Source organism: Notolepis coatsorum (genome assembly GCF_963971535.1).
Source record: "Notolepis coatsorum genome assembly, chromosome: 7".
In the NCBI taxonomy this organism is placed as follows: Eukaryota; Metazoa; Chordata; class Actinopteri; order Aulopiformes; family Paralepididae; genus Notolepis; species Notolepis coatsorum.
Genome location: NC_140171.1, coordinates 114,449,727 through 114,473,547, shown reverse-complemented (window position 1 = coordinate 114,473,547; position 23,821 = coordinate 114,449,727). Strand labels below are relative to the sequence as shown.

At 42.1% G+C, this 23,821-nt stretch overlaps 1 protein-coding gene across 1 annotated transcript in view; it reads right to left on the bottom strand.

Moving 5' to 3' along the window:
- Positions 1–23,821, bottom strand: part of LOC311231329 (phosphatidylinositol 5-phosphate 4-kinase type-2 beta-like) — a 30,073-nt gene that overhangs the window by 4,971 nt on the left and 1,281 nt on the right. Inside the window, exons 2-9 of the mRNA XM_084317882.1 lie at positions 18,700–18,797; positions 12,672–12,768; positions 9,792–9,944; positions 9,448–9,594; positions 7,587–7,625; positions 6,610–6,723; positions 5,549–5,810; positions 3,552–3,655 (exon numbers count right to left, since the gene is read on the bottom strand). Coding sequence (XP_084174008.1) covers positions 3,552–3,655; positions 5,549–5,810; positions 6,610–6,723; positions 7,587–7,625; positions 9,448–9,594; positions 9,792–9,944; positions 12,672–12,768; positions 18,700–18,797 — 1,014 coding nt within the window. The remainder of the gene's footprint in view (positions 1–3,551; positions 3,656–5,548; positions 5,811–6,609; positions 6,724–7,586; positions 7,626–9,447; positions 9,595–9,791; positions 9,945–12,671; positions 12,769–18,699; positions 18,798–23,821) is intronic.

Below are 23,821 nucleotides of genomic sequence, written 5' to 3'. Positions count from 1 at the left end.
TCGACCACCCAGCGTTGGATCAATAAACGCGCTAGATATTTGGAATGGTGATCAGGAATTGGAATAATCTTTTTGGAGAACATCTGATCTGAGGTAAGGAATCTATTTTACCAGTCTTGGGATAATCAGAGCTTTTTTCACAGAGATATCAACGTGGGCCCTATGTGTGTGTGCGTGTGTGTGTCAGGAAATGGATAATCGATTTTTCAGCCCGCTTCTATAGCGTGCATAAGTACACATATACTATCGACTACCACCTAGTGGCAAGGGGAAATATTACCTGCACTATTCTTACCCAGCCTACTTTTATACACTGCCTATCAAATTCATGTCGGTTCTATGCAAATTTGATCTCACTATGCACTGTTCTGTTGTATGTTAAATACCCTGTTGTATGTCCATTCTATTTAAAAAAAAAATTACCTTTTAAACTGAATCATTTTAAACTATTTTTATTATTTGTATTACTGAATGAAACTGTAAACAGAGAGCCTATTGGAATGCTAGATCCTAATGTGAAACACTGATTTACCATACCTTGCTATCTGTCTATCTTTTTTATGCTCGCTCATGCCTGTAGTTTCTACTGTTGTGAAGCACTTTGAACTGCAACCTCTGTATGAAACGTGCTATACAAATAAAGTTATTATTATTATTATTATTATTATTATATACTATCGATAATCTAGCTTTTATTTGAAAACTATTCATAAATAGGCAGATTTTTTTTTTTGTGTATTCCAGTGTATTCCACTAAAGGGCGATTATCACAGAATCTTTATATTTTCCTGAAACTTTCAAAAAACGAGTTTTTCCAAAATGGTATAAAACGGAAATTAACCGATTAAAAAAACAATCCGTTTCGACAATGTTGACTGCAAACAAGTCATTGATAAGCGACGGCCATATTATACACATAGCCATAATTTAAGATATAGTTTATGCATTCCGGAGCACCGGACCCATGGCACTGAAAGTGTTAATGCAGATAAAACTGAGATGTTAATTGTTGGCCCCCCAAACCACAGAGGCCTGTTTCAGGACATCTCCCTCAACTTTGATACTTGTCATGTATCCCAGAGCTCCACCATAAAAAACCACAGAGTAATTTTTTATTCCTCCCTCTCATTTAATGCACATATAAAAAATGTCACCGTGCCTTCTTCCATCTTCGTACTATCACAAAAATTCGCCCCATTTTAACTCTGGCTGATGCCGAAACCCTGATTCATGCTTTTGTCTCATCACGTCTGGACTATTGTAATGCACTTTTTTCAGGCCTACCTAATTCAAGCATAAAAAATCTTCAACTCGTGCAAAATGCGGCTGCACGGATACTAACTAGAACTAGAAAATTTGATCACATCACACCAGTTTTGTTCGCCCTACACTGGCTTCCTATTCAAGCCCGATCTGACTTTAAAGTGCTACTCCTCACCTACAAAATTTTAAATGGGCTTGCACCGCTCTATCTATCCGATCTCATCTCCCGATACTCGCCCGCTCTTGCTTTGCGCTCACAAAATGCGGGGCTTCTATCGATTCCTAGGGTTAAAAAGAAATCCGCCGGCCACAGAGCCTTTGTCTACCGCACTCCCTACCTGTGGAACAAATGACCTGCCGTCGTCAGGGGCGCCTGCTCTATCGAAGCTTTTAAATCCCTGCTTAAGACCCATCTTTTCTCTCTCTCCTTCAACCTACCCTGATCTCACCTGGTCGGGGACTGACCTTTAGATTAATCTGTCTAGTTTAGTTAGGATGTCTATTTTCTCCCATGTCTGCTTTTCGGCAGACATGGGAGAACCTTTTAACCTCCGTCTCCGTCTCAACCGGTCCCATGGAACAGCTTCATACCGCCTTCTGTCTGGCCTGCAGTGCTGAACCTTCTGAGTGACTCCTCCTGCCCCCATGGGGCATACGGCCCTGAGCTATTGTCTTGTATCTCACCCTTTATCCATACGCTTGCAGTAGTTCTATCTATTACTCTATTTCACAATTTTCTTATATACTATGATTCTACTGTCACCATGTATGCATATGCTCATTACATGTATTTATTGCTCCATCTCCGCCCACTACAAACATGGGAACTCTCTAACCCCCCCCCCCATCTCTCTGAGTACTTGTGTCGTAGTGCTGACCAAGGTGGTGTATGTCTCGGGGTCTTGGCCAAGATTGCAGTGACTGTTCTATGTGCACCACCGAGGCCATGGATCAGCTTCTTACCGTCTTCTGTCCGTGATCTGTCAACGTGGTTTCATTGCTGGGTTAAGTACTTCTATTCTATTCACAATTTCACATAATATGCTCACTTCATATATCTATTCTATTCACATATATGCTTACCACTTGTATCTATTGCTATGTCCCCCCATTACAATCATGCAAGCTGTCTAACGCCTGTCCCATCTCCCTGTGAGTTGCTGTCCCGGAGTGATGACCGGAGTGTCGGACGTCCCGTGATGAAGACCGGGAGGATGCGACCCTCTCTGCGTGCCCTCCTGTCTCCCTGTCTTCGGCTGTCTCGTAGTGATGACCGGAGTGCTGGACGTCCCGCGATGATGACGGGGAGGTTGCGACCCTCTCTGCGCCGCCCCCTGTCTCCGGTTGTCTCGGAGTGATGACCGGAGTGTTGAACGTCCCGTGATTAAGACGGGGAGGACGCGACCCCCTGTGCCTCAAATAGATCCGCTATCAGCTCTATCTTTAATCTTTCAAAATGTTCAGTTGCTATCGCTATCAGCTCTATCTTAAATTTTTCAAAATGTTCAGTTGCTATTGCATGCACTCATCTGTGTTTCACTACACACATGAGTGCATGCTTACCAACTGTCTGTCTGCAACACTACTATCACCGACATCTAAGAAGGGAGATCCCCCCCTTGAATGGCCCTTCTAAGGTTTCTCTCCTCCACATTGCCTGTGGTGCATTTTTTCCTATTGCTAGGTTTTAGTGAGTTTTTCCTTACCTTCGCGTGGGGTATTTTGCATTTATTTTAAATTTGTTGGACCTTATGGTGTTCTTGTTTTGTTCTTGACTTATTGTGATGTTTCTTGACTTGTTTAAAGAAGACGTGTCCAGCCCATGGGGACATTGTGTGTTGTCGGGCCTTACAAATAAATTTGATTTGATTTGAGTGGTGCGTGTTCACAAATACTGACTGAACTGTCTGGGGCACAGGTAGTGTATGTGAATTCTTCAAATGGGTGGTATTTGATTAGATTCAAATGTATTGTCATTATACAGCACAAGTACAGTACAAAGTAAATAATTTTGGCATCTAACCAGAGTGCAAATGTAACAGTAAAGTGTAATAGTAATATACAATGTGCAGGTGATTAAACTGGGTATATAAAATATATAAATTAGTACTACTGAGTAATAGTGCTATCAGATGTATGTACAGAGCTGTAGTATTAATATGTACAGTGATACGGGTATAAAGACACTATGGTAGTGAGTCATACTGGCCAGCATAATTGGAATAAGTATTAATAATGATTATTATTCAGTGGCTGTTCAGTCTAGATGCTGTGATCTTCATACTCACCCCATGTTTCACAGTCTTGGCAGCATGCGCAGCTTTTTTCTTAGTGTCGTAGTGCGTGAGGATGTCAATGATAGCCATGAAGTAAACCTCTTTCTTCACAGCACCTAGGCAGAGGAGCGAGACAAAACACATTGTGCTTCACTTTCTTCTGGTGATAAACAAGGACGAGGGTTGGAGATTAATCGCCGTCGTCGGACCAAAACCTTGCGACTGCGATCTGAATTTAAAGTCAAAGTGGTCATTTTATGTGCTGGGTACGCTTCCCGACTCTTTGTTTCATTTCATTTCAAACCTTTGCTCGAAAGGCAACTGAGGTTTCCCTCATTTACACTCACGTCGAGTGTACATACAGAAATTAGCAAAACAAAATCATATAAAATCATAATAACAACAGGGCAACAAAACAAATCAATTAACACATTCCCTGCCATGCAATTTGAGCATCTTATACCATTCTCTGCCAGCACTGTAAGTCTATGGAGATGTTCACCTTCTTTGCAGGGCTATAACTTTTTAAATTGTATTGCTAAATTGACATTACTATGGCCCATTCAACATCGATTATCTATCGTTCAGGATGTAGGAACGTTTTACTTTTTCATGCATACATTCATACGAAAATACAGTCTAGAATATAAATGTTTTTATCGTTTTCTGCAGTAATTCCTAGAACGTGAGATATAGGCATAAACGCATATATAGATTATCAAATGCCGTTTGTTGCCGATCCACGCTATATTAAAAATGTCAACTGTACATGATCCTAAACGTTATGACTGATCATGCGCGGATGAACGGGGGGGGGGGGGCGTTTATAATTCCGTGATCGTCATTAAATGCTTTATGTAGTATGGGTGATATATTGATCAGAGCAGTTTGCATGGATAAGAATAAACAAACAGGGGAGCTCCCGTAGCTCACCGCATATCTCGGCGCTATTTCTGCGTCGGGGAAAACCGTGCTCGTCACGGATCTGGGGGACACGAGTTCGATTCCCGGACCCGCCGTCATTTCTCAGAATGTCTTCCCCTGCTCTACATCCCATTTTCAACCTGTTTCTGTCGGTCATGCTTGACCAGAAAAGCGATAAACGCTAAAAAATAAAGTAAAAAAAAAAAAATAAACAAACAGGCTGAAAGTAACGTCAGCGTCCTCTTACCGTTCGGCGATGAGACTGGAGGAAAAAGATCCCACTTATTTGACAGCGATCGCCAAAATCCATTTCCGGTTTGTATAATCATAATACACGGCCAAATCGTATCGATTATTGCGTTATGGCAGCGACCGCTACACACGAACGTGTGTCTACAGTCCCGCAACAATATGCGAGTGGCCGGACGCATTTCAGAGACGCACCGAGATCGACTCGGCCATTTCCGGTTTGGCAACTCGCAGATCATCCACCAGGGGGCAGTATTGAAGCGTTGCAGAGTTGTGCCGGCTCACACTGCATCAGACCAGGCTCCGTGAGGGAAATATGAATAACATGGCGAAAAAATTTAATATGATCTCAATAACGTCGTACGCCGTGGAATGGCAGAATTAGCATGAACTTGAAACACGTTGTACGACGCGGTCCCTGGCATCACTTCCATGGTGTACAAAGACTGTTCTGCCTCTCGGCTGATTATGTGTAAAATTCTATTTCTATGGCGGCTCTACAGGGATATAATATTTGGACAAAACTGGGCAGGAATAGTGAATAGTAACAGGTTGTTCATGTGACATGTGATTCTACCCCGGTTGTATTTGGTGGAGCTTCAGTAGCACTAGGAAGAGGTAGATATATCCAATCATCATCAAATCTACTATGGCACAGTCACCTCTTATTGTGGATTTGCCAAATATCAAAGTATCCATTCCAGGCTCCGTGTCCCTCCCAGTACAGCTACGTACGCCAGGTGAGTGCCACACAGCTCTTACATCATGCTTCTCACACACTCCTCATCCTTGACAGAAGCTATTGAGCAGTTAGAACAATTGAAAGAGTCTCTCACTGTCGTTGCTCTTGATCGCGTAAACGTCCACGGAAGGATCGAACTCTCCGGGGCAGAAGAAACCGCCGAAGTTGAGGGGGTTCCCGGGGCTGTCGGGAGGGGTCCCAAAGGAGCCGGTGAGCACTCCTCCGCCTATCCCGTCATTCTCGTACTCCTCCTCCTCGCCTCCGGCCTCCACCTCCATCTCTTCCTGCTCCGCCCGCTCGACGTCGTGGATGCCGACCAGCAGACTGTAGTCCATGATCTTCAGGGTGGCGAGGAACTGACAATGCACACACACACACAATGAACCTTAGGTGCTTAGTGTCTGTACTGTAGTGCTTAGATTAATGTCAATGTAAGGTATTACAATGACGAACTGGTCGACACATTTTGAGTCAGTTACAGTAATTACAATCATTTTAATAAATATTAACAAATACATTTAGAAATACAATAACTAGGGGGAGGAATGTCTAATGTCTTTTGTGTTGTTTGTGATTTTTTTATTATTTTTACTTGGTATTTTTATTTTGTATTATTAGTTAGTCTTGATCCATAAGTATTTCTTATTGTCTTATCATTATTATTATTGTTGTTATTATTGATGTTGATGTTGTGTTGTTGTTTGTTGAAATTGAAACTAATTTCTTTTTATTATCAGAAAAAATAAGGAAATGATGTTCACGAGGTACAGGGATGAGGAAGGGACTCGATATTCACGGGTGTTTACATTTTTATTTTTATTTCTTCATGTTTTACATATATAGTTTTTGTTTTGCATATATATATATATATATATATTTTTTTTAGATGTTTTAAATTAGTACACTCATTTGAGTAGTGGAAAAGGGGTAGGATTAAATAAGTGTATACTTCTTCCTACTCCTTTTCGAACATGTAAATTAAGTTATGTTTTGCTTTTGTTTAGTTATTTATTTTGTTTGAGTTATGTTTTGATTTTGTTTAGTTATTTATTTAGTTTGTATTCATTTACATGTTCGAAATAAAGATTTCAAATCAAATCAAAATGAAAGAAATACAATAACTGAAAATGTACTAGCCTTGATGAATATTCTTACCTCTACATCACGCTTTAGCTTCTCCAGAAAGTACTTCCTGTTGTCGTCCCCTATCTGCAGCTTGTGGCCCTCGTTCAAAAAGTCATTGTCTTTGAAGGTGGGTAGTTCCTTTGCCTGAAGATAGGTAGATCATTAGTCATACCGTACCTACATACACGTACAGCCCGACACTTACAAAGGTCCTTTTAGCTTTTATTTTTTGTAAATATGTATTGCATGTCTATATACTCTTCCATGTTAAGTTGGGAGAAATATCACAGTAACATTTGAGAGTAAATCCAGGGCTCTACTCAGCCTAGTGCAATTTCACCAGGGGTGTAAAAAGTACGCAGAAATGATACTTAAGTGAAAGTATGGGTACCGTCTCAAAATTGTACTCAAGTAAAAGTCAGAGTACCTGGCTAAAAACACACTTGAGTAAAAGTAAAAAAGTTTCTACTTTTAAATGTACTTAAGTACTTAAAAGTAAAAACCTTTTTTCTGACTGTCTATTCTTCTGATAGCAGGTGTTTAATCAAAGATCCCTGCTTTCTAGTCTTGCACAAGGACCAATCAGCATGGGTATGGGCGGGTTAATTTTCCATTGATGGGGATTTGATTGGCTGTTTTTAAATAAAGTGCGGCCGCATGATTAATAATGTTAACGTTAGTTCAGCCAGAGAAACAAATATACTAATTAAAATGGTTGGACCTGTGAGATTTGTACTTTGTAGGTCTGCATTTTTTATGTAAGGAGTAAAAAGTATGTTTTTTTTCTCTGAAATGTAATTGAGTAAAAGTACAAGTATACAAACCTAATACTCGAGTAAAGTACAAATCCCCAAAAACAGTACTTGAGTATTGTAACAAAGTACAATTACTCAAGTACTTTACACCCCTGAGTTTCACTTTGGATAGGATTGTTTCGTGACCATCAAAGGGAATTTATTCTGGTCACGTGACACCAACAGCCCTAGACGGAGAGAAATGAAACGCACCTTCTCCTTGTCGCTGGCTTCCCTTGAGACCGTAGAACCCTGGATGTGAGAGAAATGAGAAACGCAGCTGACTGAAAGTGATGGAATACAAATCAAAGCAAATCAAATGCTAAATATATCGTTTCTGTCTCCGTACCACAGCATGGCTTTAAATAGTCAAGTATTAGGAAGCAAGTGTTGTGTTCTCCAGGGAATATTTGGCAGGCGAAGACATTTGTGGTGAAGGATTTGTTTTCTTCCGTTTTCTTTTTTTTATGAGCCACAAAGTGTGCTGTCAGCGCTTGGTGCCACGGCTAAACTTTAGCACTGGTGCATAGTTCTACGCCTTTTGTGGAGACACTGAAAATCGGCCAAAACTTACCATGAGATTATAAGCTCTTATTGCTTTTTTTTTTTTTTTTTTTTTAAACTTTGACCAGTCAGCTGGTTCTTTTAGCGTTTATCGCTTTTTCTGGTCAAGCATGACCGACAGAAACAGGTTGAATGGGGTATAGATCGGGGGAAAGACACTCTGAGAAAATACGGCGAGTCCGGGAGTCGAACTCGTGTACCCCAGATCCGTGACGCGCACAGTTGTCCCCGACGCCGAAATAGCGTCCGAGGTACGCGGTGAGCTACTGGAGCTCCCCTCTCTCTTATTGCTTTTCAAGTTCATTGATATTAATTATGGGTTATTCCTTCTGAAGAAAATAATGCAGTGCAAATCAAACTAGGAATCTGTATGAATTTCTGATTCACGATGATTTTCAAAGAATGTAAAGAGGACTGTGGATGTGAACGGATAATCGCACCCTCTCTGATAAGCAAATTCACACCGATGACCCGTTTACAGTCTTCATTCAGTGAGACTTTCAAAGATTCTCATCACCACAGATTCTTGGCTACAAAGTTATTCCTGTGCATTGTTTATTAGGCTTAGTTTACACACTAAATGTAACTTAATATACAAAATTGTATTGTTGCTGTCCATCTGTGAGGTTTTCAGCTTGTTGCAGTCGACTGTAAACAAAAAAATAAAGAATATATCGCAGACGCTTGTCTTTTAAGTGGTACCTAATTGTCTAATAGTGTGTACAGGTAGCAGGAAATCGTGGGGTTTTCAAAAGCGGTTCCCCAAAAATGAGGCATAGGCAGTGTGCCTACACTCGTGCACGGGGTGTGTGCACTGGACAGATTACATTCTTTCAAAAATAGAATGTAGGCGGAGATTGGGCACAGATTTATGCTACACTTGTCTGCTGGTAATTTAGTGTCTCTGCTCTATCAGATGCTACTGTACCACCTGGAGAACATATTTCCAGAGTCGTTACTGTCAACCGTCAAATCACATAAAATCATGTCTGAGAAAATGTCATAAAACTTCAGTTGTTAAGATTGCACCGATGAACAAACCAAACAGATAATTCTAGAGTTGCCCTGTAGCTCAACGTGAGTATGGGTTAGGGGTTTAGGGGTTAGGGGTTTAAATCCCAAGCGGGCTACAATAAAATATATTATGCACTACTATACGTTTTGGATAAAACTGTCCACAAAATGGCATATGTCATTCTACAAGTGCCTCCAATTTTTATTTTTATTTTGCGGCATAGTAAAGGGAAGGTAAGCCTGTATAATTTGTTTATATGTCTGTGTGTGTATGTTTATAAAATAATTATTATATATATATAAAGAGAAATATATATCCACATGTAATGCCCAATAATGTGTGTTTGGCATTATATGTGTATATATCTTTCTTTCTCTTTTTTCTTTCTTTTGTTATATACTAATGTTTAAAATGGACTAACTTATCCTAATGGTAAAATGGCTCATAAATGATGCGCACGTGTATTGTTTTGTAGTAAAAGTACATAGTCGGTACCTTCAGGTCATACTTGCGGTGAACGGAGAGGCGATGGCTAAATACATTCCGGGTCACCACCATGTAGGTCTCCACCCCGTCCACTGTTAGCCTGTACATGCCCAGGAACTGAGGGAGCAGTGTGTTGCCATGACACTCCACTATGAACTGGACCCAGGGAGGAGAGAGAACCAGACCGAGACGGTGGTGTGGAAACAAACACGGAATAAGAGGAATTGAGCAAAGAAATTACAAATGATCCCATGGTACAAACATGGGTTTATATATCATCCAATCTGACACTGTTGAACCGTAGTGGGGAAAGTGTATGTTTACATGTATGTGGTGGTTAAAATGGCCTCTACCTGGTGGTATTTCTTGAGGATGTTGTGCATCTCAGCGATGTCCTCACTAGAAACTGTCTTGATTACGAAGCGGTGGTCGTAGCTAGAGAGGAAGCGGTTGCCAAAGCGACCCTGGGAGTCGCTGTTCAGCGGAGCGCTCCTCGTCAGAGAGTTCTAAGTTCACAACAAGCAAAAGGAAAAAGACATTAAAAAATAATCGAAGTTATTGTTTGTAATGCGATAACATTTAACTATTTTTGAGAGCAAAAAGAGTGTGTGAGTTCCACCGTCATTTCCCTGTTTGGTCAGTAACATGAGTCCCTGCACTCTGCAGTAAACAACAAATACATTTGTTGGTATACATTGGTATCCCTTCCCACTTTGTCCAATCGGGAGAGAGAACCCTAGATATGTTTTACTTATTTCAAGAAATCTTACTTGTTTCAAGGACACATTTGCTTAAAACTAGTTTTTATTTTTGTCAGACAATTTTTTCAGTGTGTTTTCTCTCCTGATTGGATAAAGTAGGAAGGGGATACCATACAATTTATTTTGTGTTTACTGCAGAGCGGAGGGACTGGGAGACCCATGTTACTGACCAGACACTAATAATAATAATAATAATAATAATAATAATAATAATAATAATAATAATAATATATTAAATTTATAGGGGCACTTTATATTTGTGGAACAAATCTCAAGGCGCTACAGTGTAGAAGAACATAAAAACTAGTAAGAGAGTAAAAAGAACAAAAGATAAGTAGGGCTACGGCGGCTGGGTGGCGCAGCGGACTAAGCGCTCGTCACCAACGCGAGAGACACTGGTATCGAATCCGGCTGTCCGGAGGCTTGGCCGGCCGTCATACTGACTCAATTGGCAGAGTCAGCGGGAGGGAAGCCGGTGGGTGGGTCCGGGTCGTTGTAAACAGCGACTCCTACAGTTCGGTCGGGGCGCCTGCACAGCAAGGGAAGGATCTGGAGGGAGGTAGTGTGACCTTCCACACATTACACTCTCCCAGTGAGAGTCCGCGCTGCCAGGTGAAAAGAAGTGGTGGGCTGGGTACTCTTGTGTCGGAGGAAACATGTGATAGTCTCCGCCCTCCCAGACCGACGGTAGGGGGTAGAGTGCGCAACGACAAGGAAGGGGATTGGGAATTGGCATAACGACTAACATTGGGAGGGGAGAAAAAACAGAAAAAGAAGGGGTGAAAAAAAGATAATTAAAAAAAATATATAAGTAGGGCTAAAACTAGTAAAAGAGCAAAAAGAACATGAAATGTGAAGGGCTAAAAGATAGTAAAAGTGTAAAAGAACATAAAATAAGAAGGGCTAAAACTAGTAAAAGAATAAAAGAACAGAATATGTGGGGCTAAAACTAGATAAAAATCAACAAAAGGGGCGCCCTCGTGGCGCACCGCATAGTGCCTCGCACACCTATGCGGCCGTCCCGGGTTCGCTTCCCGCTCCCGGGGGATAATTTGTCGCATGTCCTCCCTACATCTTCTCCCTCTCCTCTGTCGGTCTTGTATGGCCATAAAAAGCTGTAAAAATGCTAAAAATAATAATTAAAAAATAAAATCAACAAAAGGCTCTATTAAAAAGACGTGTTTTGTGGCCCTTTTTAAAAGCATCCACACACTGGTATGAGCAGAAAGCCGGATCTCCCATGGTGCAGAGTTTGGTCCTCGGGCGCTGAAGGAGGTTTGCCTGGCCGGAGCAGAGGTGCCGTGAGGAGGATTGAGGGGTGATCACAGTTCTTTAACACATTGGGTGCCACGCCCCTTTGCCCAGATAACCCCTTGAGTGCCAGCGCTTTAGTCAATGGGAGGTCGGGGATATTTGCGAACGCTTAAACTATATCTTAAATTATGGCTATGGGTCAAAAACACCCCTCGCTTATCAATGACTTGCTTGCAGTCAACATGTATGAAACGGATTGTTTTTTTCATTGGTACATTTCCGTTTTATACCGTTTTGAATACGAGTAAAGTTTCGGAGAGTTCTAGTAATTTCAGAGAAATTCCGCGATAATAGCCCTTTAGTGGAATACACAAAACACGTTGTAATTTTTCACCTGATTTATGAATCGTTTTCAAATAAACGCTAGATTATCGATAGTATATGTGTATTTATGCACGCTAGAGAAGCGGGCTGAAAAATCTATTGTCCATGACCTGGTCAGCGCTAACGTCATACACGCGCACACACACACACACAGACACACAGACACGTTGTGATCGCTATGAAAAAAAACATCTGATTAACCCAATACTGGTAAAATAGAGTCCTTACCTCACATCAGATGTTCTGCAAAAAGATTAATCCAATTCCTGATCGCCATTCCAAATATTGATCACGTTTATTGATCCAACGTTATAGTACGAAACACATAATCGACGCTGCTCTGAGGGTCCTCAGTCAATCTGGTAACACGACACTGCTTGCCAGAGATAGGAAAACCCTGGACCGGAGTTTTTCTCTGATGAACATGGCCACTCAATCAAATCCAATGATGTGCATTACCATCCGGGAGACGATAGGCGGCGGTATTTGCCCTTTTCGAGCTCAGAGCCATTCCCAATGATAACGTCAGGCTGGATGGATGAAAAATGAATGGATATCGCTAATAAAAGAAATAGCGATAAAACTCGTCATTGGCACCCAACGCATGGCGAGTTAGGACGAGAAATCTCGTTGTTGGCACTCAAAGTGTTAAGGTAGGGGGGGGGGGGGGCGTTTCCGTGGAGGCACTAGTGTGTTAGCAGGGAGACATTATACTATACCAGTGATGGCTGTCGGAGTGTAGAGCTATTATTCTAACATGGAGACCACTTTAACGAACAGAAGAATACCACTGACTTACAGCCCCTTCAAAAGTACGTGGTGAGAGTGCCTCACCTGGTAGTCCTGATCGTCGATGCAGAACCGCTCCCTCAGATTTCGGAACACCATTGGACAGTACTCTTTGAACTTAAAGCGACTGGGCAGGTTTTCTCTGAGGCAAGAAAAGCATAGCAGTGCGTCAGTAAAAAGAAAAGGGTATAATATAGATGGATTCACCTTGACAACATAAACATTCCAAAACAGACCCACGTTTATTTCCTGTTTGCAATATTGCCAATGGGTGACGGGAAATAAACTTGGGTCCAAACTGTTGCCCTAGCAACGGAATTCCAGTGAAACCATCTATAGGATGACACAGACTTGTGGGGAAATGTGGCAGAATCAGACCTGCCAACCCTGGGTGGTGTATTTTTAGTACTGCATCGTCGGCGTAGTTGTGAGACAAGAGATGCAAATAATCACTACAGTTCATACAGCAAATTATGTATATTGTCCCAGCAGCTAAATGCAGCAAACCAGTAGCTAGGGTTGACAGTCATTTTTAATGTGGAGTATCCAGAAAGTAAGACTTCTGAAACCATAAATATCCGTGCAACATTGCTATTAACAATCTGTAATACTGACACATTTACATTTTGTCATTTATTTGACGGTTTTATCCAAAGTGACTTACAAGTTCTGTACAACAAGTCAGCAGGAAGGGTAAAATTCTGGCAGCTAAGGGTAAGTAACATTGTTGGTCAAACAGCGTCGGTCTTGAGTGCATAGTAGTGTAGATATATTAGCATAGTAGGTAGTAATATAAGCAAGGTAGATTACTTAGTAGCAAAGTGCAATGGTAAAAGACAGTACGAGGGGCGGTCAGGTGGCGTAGCGGAGATTGCGCTTGTCACCAACGCAGGAGATGCTGGGTTCGAGCCCAGCTCTCGGCGTTGCTACCAGCTTGGCTGGTCGTTCATACTAATACAATTGGCAGTATTAGGGGGTGGGAAGCTGGTGGGTGGGAATCTGGCGTTGTGGACCCTACAGGTCAGGTCTCGGCGCTTGCTCAGCGGGGGCAGGACTTGGTGGAGATAGCGTGCCCTCCCACGCGTTACACTTCACCAATGAGAGTCCTCGCTGCCAAGTGAAAAGACGTCACTGGCAGTCGCCGCACGTATCGGAGGAAGCGTGCGATCGGCTTCGGGACGCCCTTGTACCGACTCGTAGGAGAACATGCGTACAACGACCAGGTAGGGGAGGGGGGAGAATTGGCACAACGCTAAATTGGGACGGGAAGAAAAACAGAGAAAAATTGGAGAAAGAGAAGGTTAAAACGAAGGTTAGTAGGTCTAGCACTGTACTAAATGAGATGTAGGCTACTGTATGCGTAGGTCTAGCACATCTAGATCTAGGTCTAGATGTACTGTATGTTGTATGTTCTTGTTGATCCACTTTTTCTCCCATTTTTCTATATTTTTTCTCCCCATCCCAATTTCGTATCATCCAATTCAACCCTCCCCTGTCACGAACGCTGTTTCTTGCCTCCCACAAGCCGGCTGCAATGTGGACTAAGTCATACATAGCACAAGTCCCCTCCGGTACTTGAGGTAACAGCAGTCGCATCTTTTCACCTGCGCAGCTCGATCTCTCAGTGTCGAGGAGTAACGCGTGGGAGGCTCACGCTGCCCCCGACACTTCCTGATTCTACTGCGCAGGCGCACCAACCGACTTGTAGGAGTCGCTTGTTCACAACGTTCGATCCCCACCCTTCAGTTTTCCCTCCCCGTAATACGGCCAATGTGTATTACTGCGGACGACCAGCTAAACTGAAAACAATGTGGAGAGCTGGATTCGAACACGCGAATCCTAGCGTCTCCACACTGGTGGCGAGTGCCTTGCCCACTACACCACCTAGCCGCCCTGTATGTTGTATGTTCTTAACACTTTCGGGGCCAACCACGTATATATACGTTATTGGGCGCCAACGGTTAATCGGTTAATTTTCCTTTTTTATTTGATTTTAATATCCTATTCAATGTCAGGGACCTGTATGTTGCCGTTAAAAGGCATACTGGGAAGGCGGTCAGGTGGCGTAGCGGAGATTGCGTTCGTCACCAACGCCGGATACGCTGGATTCGCCTGTTCGAATCCAGCTCCCGGCGTTGTCACCAGCTTGGCTGGCCGTTCACACTAATACAATTGGCAGTATTAGAGGGTGGGAAAGCTGGAGGGGTGGGTCCGGGTCGTTGTAAACAGCGACTCCTACAGTTCGGTCGGGGCGCCTGCTCAGCGAGGATAGGATCTAAGGGGGGGTAGTGTGATCCTTCCACACGTTACACCCTCTCAGTGAGAGTCCGCGCTGCCAGGTGAAAAGAAGCAGTTGATTGGCTAGATGTGTGTCGGAGGAAGCACGTGATAGCCTCCACTCTCCCAGACCGACTGTGGGGGGTAAGTGCGCAGCGACCAGGAAGGGGCTTGGGAATTGGCATAACAACTAACATTGGGATGGGAGAAAATCGGAGGAAAAAGGAGGGGGAAAAAGATTAAAAAAAATAAAAATAAAAAAGGCATACTGGGACTCCGAAGTAGGGCTGCACGATTAATCGATTTTAAATCGAAATCGCAATTTGGAATGATGCAATTATCAAAGTCCCATTGAGATACAAGATCGGTTTGGGAGAAGGAGGTAAGGGGTTTTAGATTGTGTGTTGTGAAGTTTAGACTTCAGAGAGGGAGAGTAAAGTACAGAAAAAAGGGTACCGTTGTGTACCGGTATCGATTCCCAGGTAAAAAGAAACATTTTCAGGCTCTGTGTCCTGAAAAGACCCACCGCGTAGGCCAGATGCAAGCCGCATTTTACAATAAACCTCTGTGGGGCTGCTTAAAAAATATATATTATAATCGCAAATTTAATCGCAATCGCAATATCTGTCAGAAAAATCGTAATTAGATTATTTCCCAAAATCATGCAGCCCTACTCCAAAGGTGCAGTACCGGCCAGATCCTACTAGTAGGCAGTATCGAGAGTGCAGTAAACCCTGTTCCAGACCGGGTGCTACACTCGAATGTCTCCGGGTGCACTTTTCTAGTAATGGGAAATATAGGGCTTCACTCGATCGCATTGAATCATTTTCGGGACCCCCGATCCATATGTTGTGGTGGGTTATGTCGTGGACCAAATGGACATACGATGAACCAGATGGCGATCAAACAATTGGAATATTCTTTTAGGAATACCACCGACCACAGGTAAGGTCTATCTGACGTCAATTGCAGCTTGATCGTGGAAGGTTTTCATACCAATCCCCCTGATCGGCGTGTGTTGTGGTAATAACGAATGCCGTTACTGGCAATCAATTAATCAGAAATACGCCCCCCCCCCCCCCCCCCCTTCATGCATTCATGATGAAACATAATACCTATTATATACATTTGATTTGGAAATAGTAGCGTGTCCAGGGACGAAACGCCAATGGTTTTAGTAGAATTCACGTTGCGCCCTATAACCAGCCTCCCAGGAATTAGTCCGGATCATTCCGAAATTATACTTATATTCACCACGGGATAACGCATCAACGTATTCATGAAACAATTTATAGTTTTTTGCATCTTGAATGGAAGATAGTTACTGTCAAATGACCATGGTATTGTATCCATAGCTATAATATAAAATATAGATTTAGCTCTACAAACAAGGTGACGCACAGCTAGAGCTAGAAACCTGGCCCAGCTAGAGCTAGATGGGGAAATCGAATGGCCACGAACGTGTTAAGAACCAGGAAGGTGACCGACAGAGGGACCCTAGGTACAGTAGGTAGGAACTGTCCTGCAAGTGTGACAGCTACACAACATTTTAACATTCACAATTCAACAGTTTACTTGGTCTTCTACATTATAGCCTACATGACTGGAGGGCGGGTTTACAAATTGATGTGTTGTGTAGTCATTGATTTTCACTGCATTGTTTTATTTAAACAATAATGAGCAATGGGTGACATTTAAGTGATCAAGAAACGTCCTAATCCATTATATATATATGATTAGTAGTATATATATGCTCATTCATATATATATGAATCACTGCCAGTTGAATAAAGAAGGAAATCAAGGTGCACTGAACAGCAAACAAAAAACCTCTTCAAACATTACGTTTTCCTAATGATAGCTATTAGCTTCATTCAATTTCAGCCATGCAAGGAATTACATTGAACATTGTTGAAAATGAACTTGAGACGGATAGTTAGTAAGGGTGGGAGAAATAATTGATTCATGTAATAATCGTGACTCCTCCTTTTGTGGTTGTGCCTTGATGCACAAAATAAAATGAATAGATTTTCTCAGTCCAGTTTTATGGTCTCTGAATGTGGTCCTAGCACTCTGTACTCTAGCCAATTACTCTTAGTAATTTAAGTAAATTATGGTGACTCCGTTTTTTGACAATGATGTATAACAGCTATACTTTTGGGGGTATTATGCATTGAACTGGTATAAAAATAATTAAGATCACCATGTATTGCATGGGGTCTAATAAAAAGGAAATTGTGATTAATCGAGAATCGTTTAAATAATCTAATTGTCACAAGATCCCTGGTGATTCCCAGCCTTAACAGTTAGTCAGCATAAAAAGCAGCCAGTCAGGTCTATGCCATTCCCCAAACCTGTCGATGGAAACCTACACATTATTGTTTGTTGGTTTAAGGACATTGTCACTCTCTCCACTTGAGACAGTTCTCCTCTTTCTTATGCTCCGGTGCAGAGGGTCAATGTGGGCACTGTGTTTGGATATTGAAGATGAAAAAGGACATGGTTACCAGCAGGCATGCGTTCGTCATGGGACGGGGTTGTACTCCGTGCAGGCCCAGGGTAAGATAAGTACTCGCTATAAGTAGCCTACCCACCTGGGCTACTTTGCATATCAATAGCGCCGGTCGTCAGGTGTGTTAAATAAGTTCTCAGATACATTCACACCTAACTTGTTGTGAATGATAAGTGTTACATTCCATTCGTAGAGGCAATTAGGCACTGTCTGTAGTCTGTGCTCAAGCGAGGGGACATTTATGCGCATTCGCGGGAACGCGCGCACGCGCCGGGAGCGCGCGTGCACGTGGCACCATTAGGTGCGTGCAACCCCAGTTGATTTCAGGAACGCACGCCTGGTTACCAGGCCACAGTCCTGCCTTCTCACAGGACCACACCCCCGTGCTGATGAAGGACAGCTGCATCCACACCAGGGGTATTTGCATTGCAAAGCTGCTCAGTTAAGTGCTACATGGGGCTGCTATGATAACAACATCAGCGGTTACTACAATCGGGCCCTGTAGTATCACTACTTATCATATTGTATAACCCTGTAGTATCACTACTTATCATACTGTATAACCCTGTAGTATCACTACTTATCATACTGTATAACCATGTAGTATCACTACTTATCATACTGTAACTGTATAACCTTGTAGTATCACTACTCATCATACTGTATAACCTTGTAGTATCACTACTTATCATACTGTATAACCCTGTAGTATCACTACTTATCATACTGTATGACCCTGTAGTATCACTACTTATCATACTGTATAACCATGTAGTATCACTACTTATCATACTGTATAACCCTGTAGTATCACTACTTATCATATTACTGTATGACCCTGTAGTATCACTACTTATCATACTGTATAACCCTGTATCACTACTTATCATACTGTATAACCCTGTAGTATCACTACTTATCATATTACTGTATGACCCTGTAGTATCACTACTTATCATACTGTATAACCCTGTAGTATTACTACTTATCATACTGTATAACCCTGTAGTATCACTACTTATCATACTGTATAACCCTGTAGTATCACTACTTATCACATATTGTATGGCAACTGACAATCTCAAAAGGAGATATTTATAGTTATTTTTAGCAGCATGGCTGAATACAGCAACATCTTGAGTAAAATTTGGATATTATAATTCAAAGAGCAATTTTCTGTTTTGCCTGCTTTCCTATTGGGATGGTGTTTGATGTGTGTTTGACTGTAAGAGCAAAATGGCCACCATGTGAATATGGTCAATACGGAGACCAGGCAATACCTACTTGTTAAAGAGGTGGTTGTCCACTTTGATCTTACTGTAGGCTTTAAAGTCGTCTGGCATCAACATTACTGGTACAGGCACATTACTTAATTCGTTGATCTGAAGGAGAGAACAAGGAGAGAGAGAGAGAGAGAGAGATCAGAATAGAACTCCAGTTGAAAACACTAATAGAACCCACTAGATTTACCACGTCATGAAACATCCGGGGATCAAAGAGCACAAGCTAGTGGTCTATTGACACCCATCTAAATCAGCCAAGAGACGTCCACACAGCAAAAGCTCAGCTATATTGATTAAAAAAAATTATCTCCTTGTGGATTCATGACAAGTTAGCATCCAGCCAGAAACACAGGAGGAGTACAGTGAACAATTCAAAGCATAAACAGATAAGACTACCCAGGAGACAGGCGTGAAGGCTAGAACAGAGGAGAGCAAGAGCAACCTTGAAAGAAATATGAAGGGGTGCCAGGAGATCACTTTGAATGGTAGTGTGAGTAACTGAGACACAGCCCTTGTAAAGTGCTACAATAACAGATGGTGGTAATGTTGCACTGGTATAAGTTTTCCCCAAGAAAATTATTAAAGCAATATTTCACTTGAGTGTAACAGGTTTCAACAAGTTCAATTTAAGACTTTTTAAAACATTTTAATACCACTTTTAAAATTGTATACAAATTTCACAACCATACTAGCAAAAAAAACACATAGCAACACTGAACTGGCGACTTTAATACAAAAACATATACATTCATACATTTAGGCCTAATTTTATTTCATCTCCAGACACATGGGCTGGCCGCCAAAAAAAAGGTAATACCTGTGCAAATGAAATTTAACACTTTTTAATACCTTTTAAGGCCTTAAATTGAGAATTATGAATTTAATATTGTTAATACCCTGCAGATACCCTGTATAATATTTCTCATTTTAGTAGGCAGACCTCCCTTTCATGACCGGTCAACCTCGAACATCCTCACCCCCTCGCCACAAATGCTTGTTATCAATGAATGAAAATCTAAAAGTTACTCCCTTGAACTTACTACCACGGACAGAAATATTGCCATGGTTTTCTATGTGAATATTTAGTCTATATTTTCTAAATGAAAGCAGGTGATTCGTGCGACTACAGGTGCCTGTACAGCCAATACCAGTGGATGTCTGTCAGTTCATGAACTTGTATAAAGATAAAGCTTGTTGTGAAGAAGTAATAGTAACATCTGTGAACAAGCCAAAGGTGAAGCTAAATGTTAAAACCAAGTTGAACATCCCTTTAGTTTAATGTAATACCAGTCCAGTGTGAAGCCGTTTCTAACATGAATACAGCATATTCTACTACACTATGCATCCTGAGTCTCATCAGACATAGGTCTTGCTTTGTAATGGGAGTTATGTTTACACTTTCAGTGTCATCAAATATGCTAAATGGGAAGCAGATAGATTTAAAGAGGCTGAGATTCATTGACTTTAATGTCAAATCCCTTTATTCAGTGGCAAAGTCAGAAATCAGAGTGTGTGTGCACCCAGAGAGAATCAGGTGGGCCTTGCCTGCCGCAGCCCCGAAACACAAGCTTATGTTTGCTGCTCGTGTTTGTGAAATGCACTGCCACTCAGAAAATCACACATCAAGTGAAAAACCAGAAGACTACGGTTTTATTTTTTATTGGTTACATAGTTAAAATAATTCCCCCATTCCCCCAAGGGGATTAATAAAGGAACACTTGACTTGATAACTGAAGCCATATTCAATGCTAAATGGGACGGGTGATCAAGTTTATAAAGATGAAGCCCTCTGATTGGGTGGCCAAGTGGCCCATCGACAGCTACACCCCTGCCTTTCTCACATCCGTTATTTTTTTTTATCCACTTTTTCTCCTCCTGTTTTTCAGTTTTTTCTCCCATCCCAATTTAGTCGTTATGCCAATCCCCCCCTCCCCTTCCTGGTCGTTGCTCGCATGTGCCCCCCACTGGTCGGTCTAGGGAGGGTTGATAGATACTATCACATGTCCCCTCCGATACATAGAGTCAGCCAGCCACTTCTTTTCACCTGCTAGCGCAGACTCTCATTGGTGAGGTGTAACGTGTGGGAGGCTCACACTACCCCCAGGCGCCCTGACCGACCTGTAGGAGTCGCTGTTTATAACGACCAGAATACCACCCCACCGGCTTCCCTCCCGCTGACTCTGCCAATTGAGCCAGTATGACGGCCGGCCAAGCCGGAGGCAACACTGACAGCCGGATTCGATACCAGTTGTCTCTCGCGTTGGTGAGGAGCGCTTAGTCCGCTGCGCCACCCAGCCGCCTCACATCCGTTGTTTTTGAGGAATGGGAAGTGTCATGGAAAACGGTGCAGGCTAAATGAAACACTGTGTGGAACTGAATTTCTCCAACATCACAACTAAGGCATTATTAAAATGCATTCAGCTTGTAAGAGAGAGCTTTGATGGGAAGTCTGTTTGATGTCCTGAATCAGCTTACCACCTACACACACGCAAGAGTGTAGCAATCTGGGCCCTGTGCACATCATGTGTTTCTGTGCTCCATTCCCCTCCCCGACTGCGACTCATACACACCTTTTAGTAAAAACCTTTAAAATACTGTGTGTATACACACACACACCTCACCTGCACATAATCCTTTTACATAGATACTATATCTATATCTGTACATACCCCTTACTAGTTATGCTGATGGCCAGTATGACTACTACCATATTGTCTTTATACCTGTATTATTGTACATATTAATATTACATCTGATTAGCACTACTCAGTAATACCAATTTATATATTTTATACCCAGTTTAATCACCTGTACATTGTATATATCACTATTGCACTTTACCGTTACACTGGTTGGATCCCAGACTTCTTTTCGTTGCACTGTACGTGTGCTGTATACTGACAATACATTTTAATCTAATCTTAAAATGATTTTAGTCCAGACCCTCTGAGGGCCCACCCCCAGCTCAGGGCCCTGGGTTAGTCAGTTCCATGCCTATGATCACCCACAGAATGCACGGAGCAATGATTATCGTGTTCATATTGGTTTACCAATTCCCTGTGTTCTATACACATAATCCAAAAGGTAATTTATTTCTCACAAGGCTGAGATAATGCCTTGCAATTATAATATTGAATAGGTTTATTGCTGCCTGTTTTGATTGATTGATTGAAAACTTTATTAACAGATTGCAGAATGGGTACAATACAGTACAGCTCAATACACACAATTGTTAAGGGGATGCAGACCAGAGAAAGACTTTCGTCTTGTTTCCACCAGGGTCCCCCATTTTCAATTCATCAGGACATATATGACATACATGACATACAGATAGTCAGTACTGCTACATCTATACATTTATGACATACCAGATTTGCAAATACAGTACTGTTTGTGATACAGAAGGAGTCAAGAAAAGGGAGTATATACATTTGACGTAGAAACTGTACATTGGAGGAGGTTGGGTGGGGGGGGGTTGGGTACACTGGGATATTGACAACCATACTGGGTAATTTACATTGGAGGTGGTTGGGGGGGGGGGGGGGGCACACTGTATAAGCAAGCAAAACTGTACATTGAGGGGGGGGAGACTCTGTACAAACAAACAAAATTGTACATTGGACTATTGACAAAACCATACTAGGTAAATGACTGTACATTGGAGGGGGTTGGGTTAGGATATTTACAGGGGCCAGTGTTGAATTGCAGTCTCCCGTAGGTGTCTCTTGAGAGAGGTTTTGAAAGTGGGTAGTGATCCACATTCCTTTACAGCTTTGGGTAGGGCGTTCCACATTGATGTGGCATAATTGCGAAACGTGTTTAGTCCCTTATTTGAGCCGAATCTGGGTTTAACATGATTTGTGGAGCTCCCTCTGGTGTTGTGATCGTGGTATTCACTGACCTTTGGGAAGTATTTTGCCATGTACATGGGTACCTTGGTCGTGTAGTGTATCTTGTAGACCAGGCCCATTGCAAGTTGCTGTACTCTGTCATCTACTCTAAGCCATCCTAGGTTGTCAAAGTGGGCAGGGGTGAGGTGGGTTCTAGGAGTAAGGTCAAGCAGTAGTCTGACCAGTTTGTTTTGAGATGTTTGTAATTTTGTTTTTAGCGCCTTTGAGGTGCTTTGGTACCATGAGGTGCAAGCATAGTCGTAGTACCCCTGAATGAGTGCTCCTGCCAGAGTCTTCAGGGTATTCTTGTTTACCAGAGAGGAGATCCGGTACAAGAATCGAGTTCGTTGGTTGACTTTTTTTATTACATTGGATGCCATTTTGTCACAGGAGAGATTAGCCTCTAGGATGGAACCCAGGTAGGTAATTTCATCTTTCCTTGTGACAATATTGTCACCCACTGTAACTGAGAAGCCGTCGGTCTTGCTGAGTTTGTTATTTGAACCGAAGAGAATGGACTCTGTTTTGCCCATGTGTAATGATAGTTTGTTATCAGCGAGCCATATGCAGATTCTGCCTAGTTCCGAGCTGAGGGTTTTTTCAACCTGTCAAGTGTTGTTTCTGGTTTATTGCTTGCAGACATCAGGTTTAATGGAATATTCATACTGAGGTCAAAAATGAAAACTGATCTCTCACACCTGTAGGCACACAGTCAGTGTATGGAAATAAATTGGACGTGTCAAATCATGTGAAACCAATGTGAAACCTGCCTGGACTGTAAAGGGCCCAGTAAAATACATGTAAAAGAAGAAGACAAAATAACAATAGTGGATACAAAGTTAAATGATTTGTTGACATCTCACCAAACTAACTTATTTACCGTTGAGGCCAATGTATGCGTTTCGTTTTGTACTCAGAATGCATCCAGAACTTAAAAGTCTCTGGCATCATATTCACTCCAAGCCATGCAGGCTTGATCCTCCCAGCATCGATCATGCATGCATCCCCAACAGCAGGAAAGGTCTGCGTTTCAATAAGCAGCACCGTAAGTTCATGCAATACTGCTCTAGTATCACTCAGTACCGTCGACTTTGTCCTCCCCTCAGCTTTTCATAGCCACACATAGCTCAGCTAAAAAAATGAATGCGATACGTTTCTATTCTATTTATAGGACGATGATGATGATGATGGTGTGTTGCGAGCGTTCCATTGCAGAGAATGCATGCATGCAAT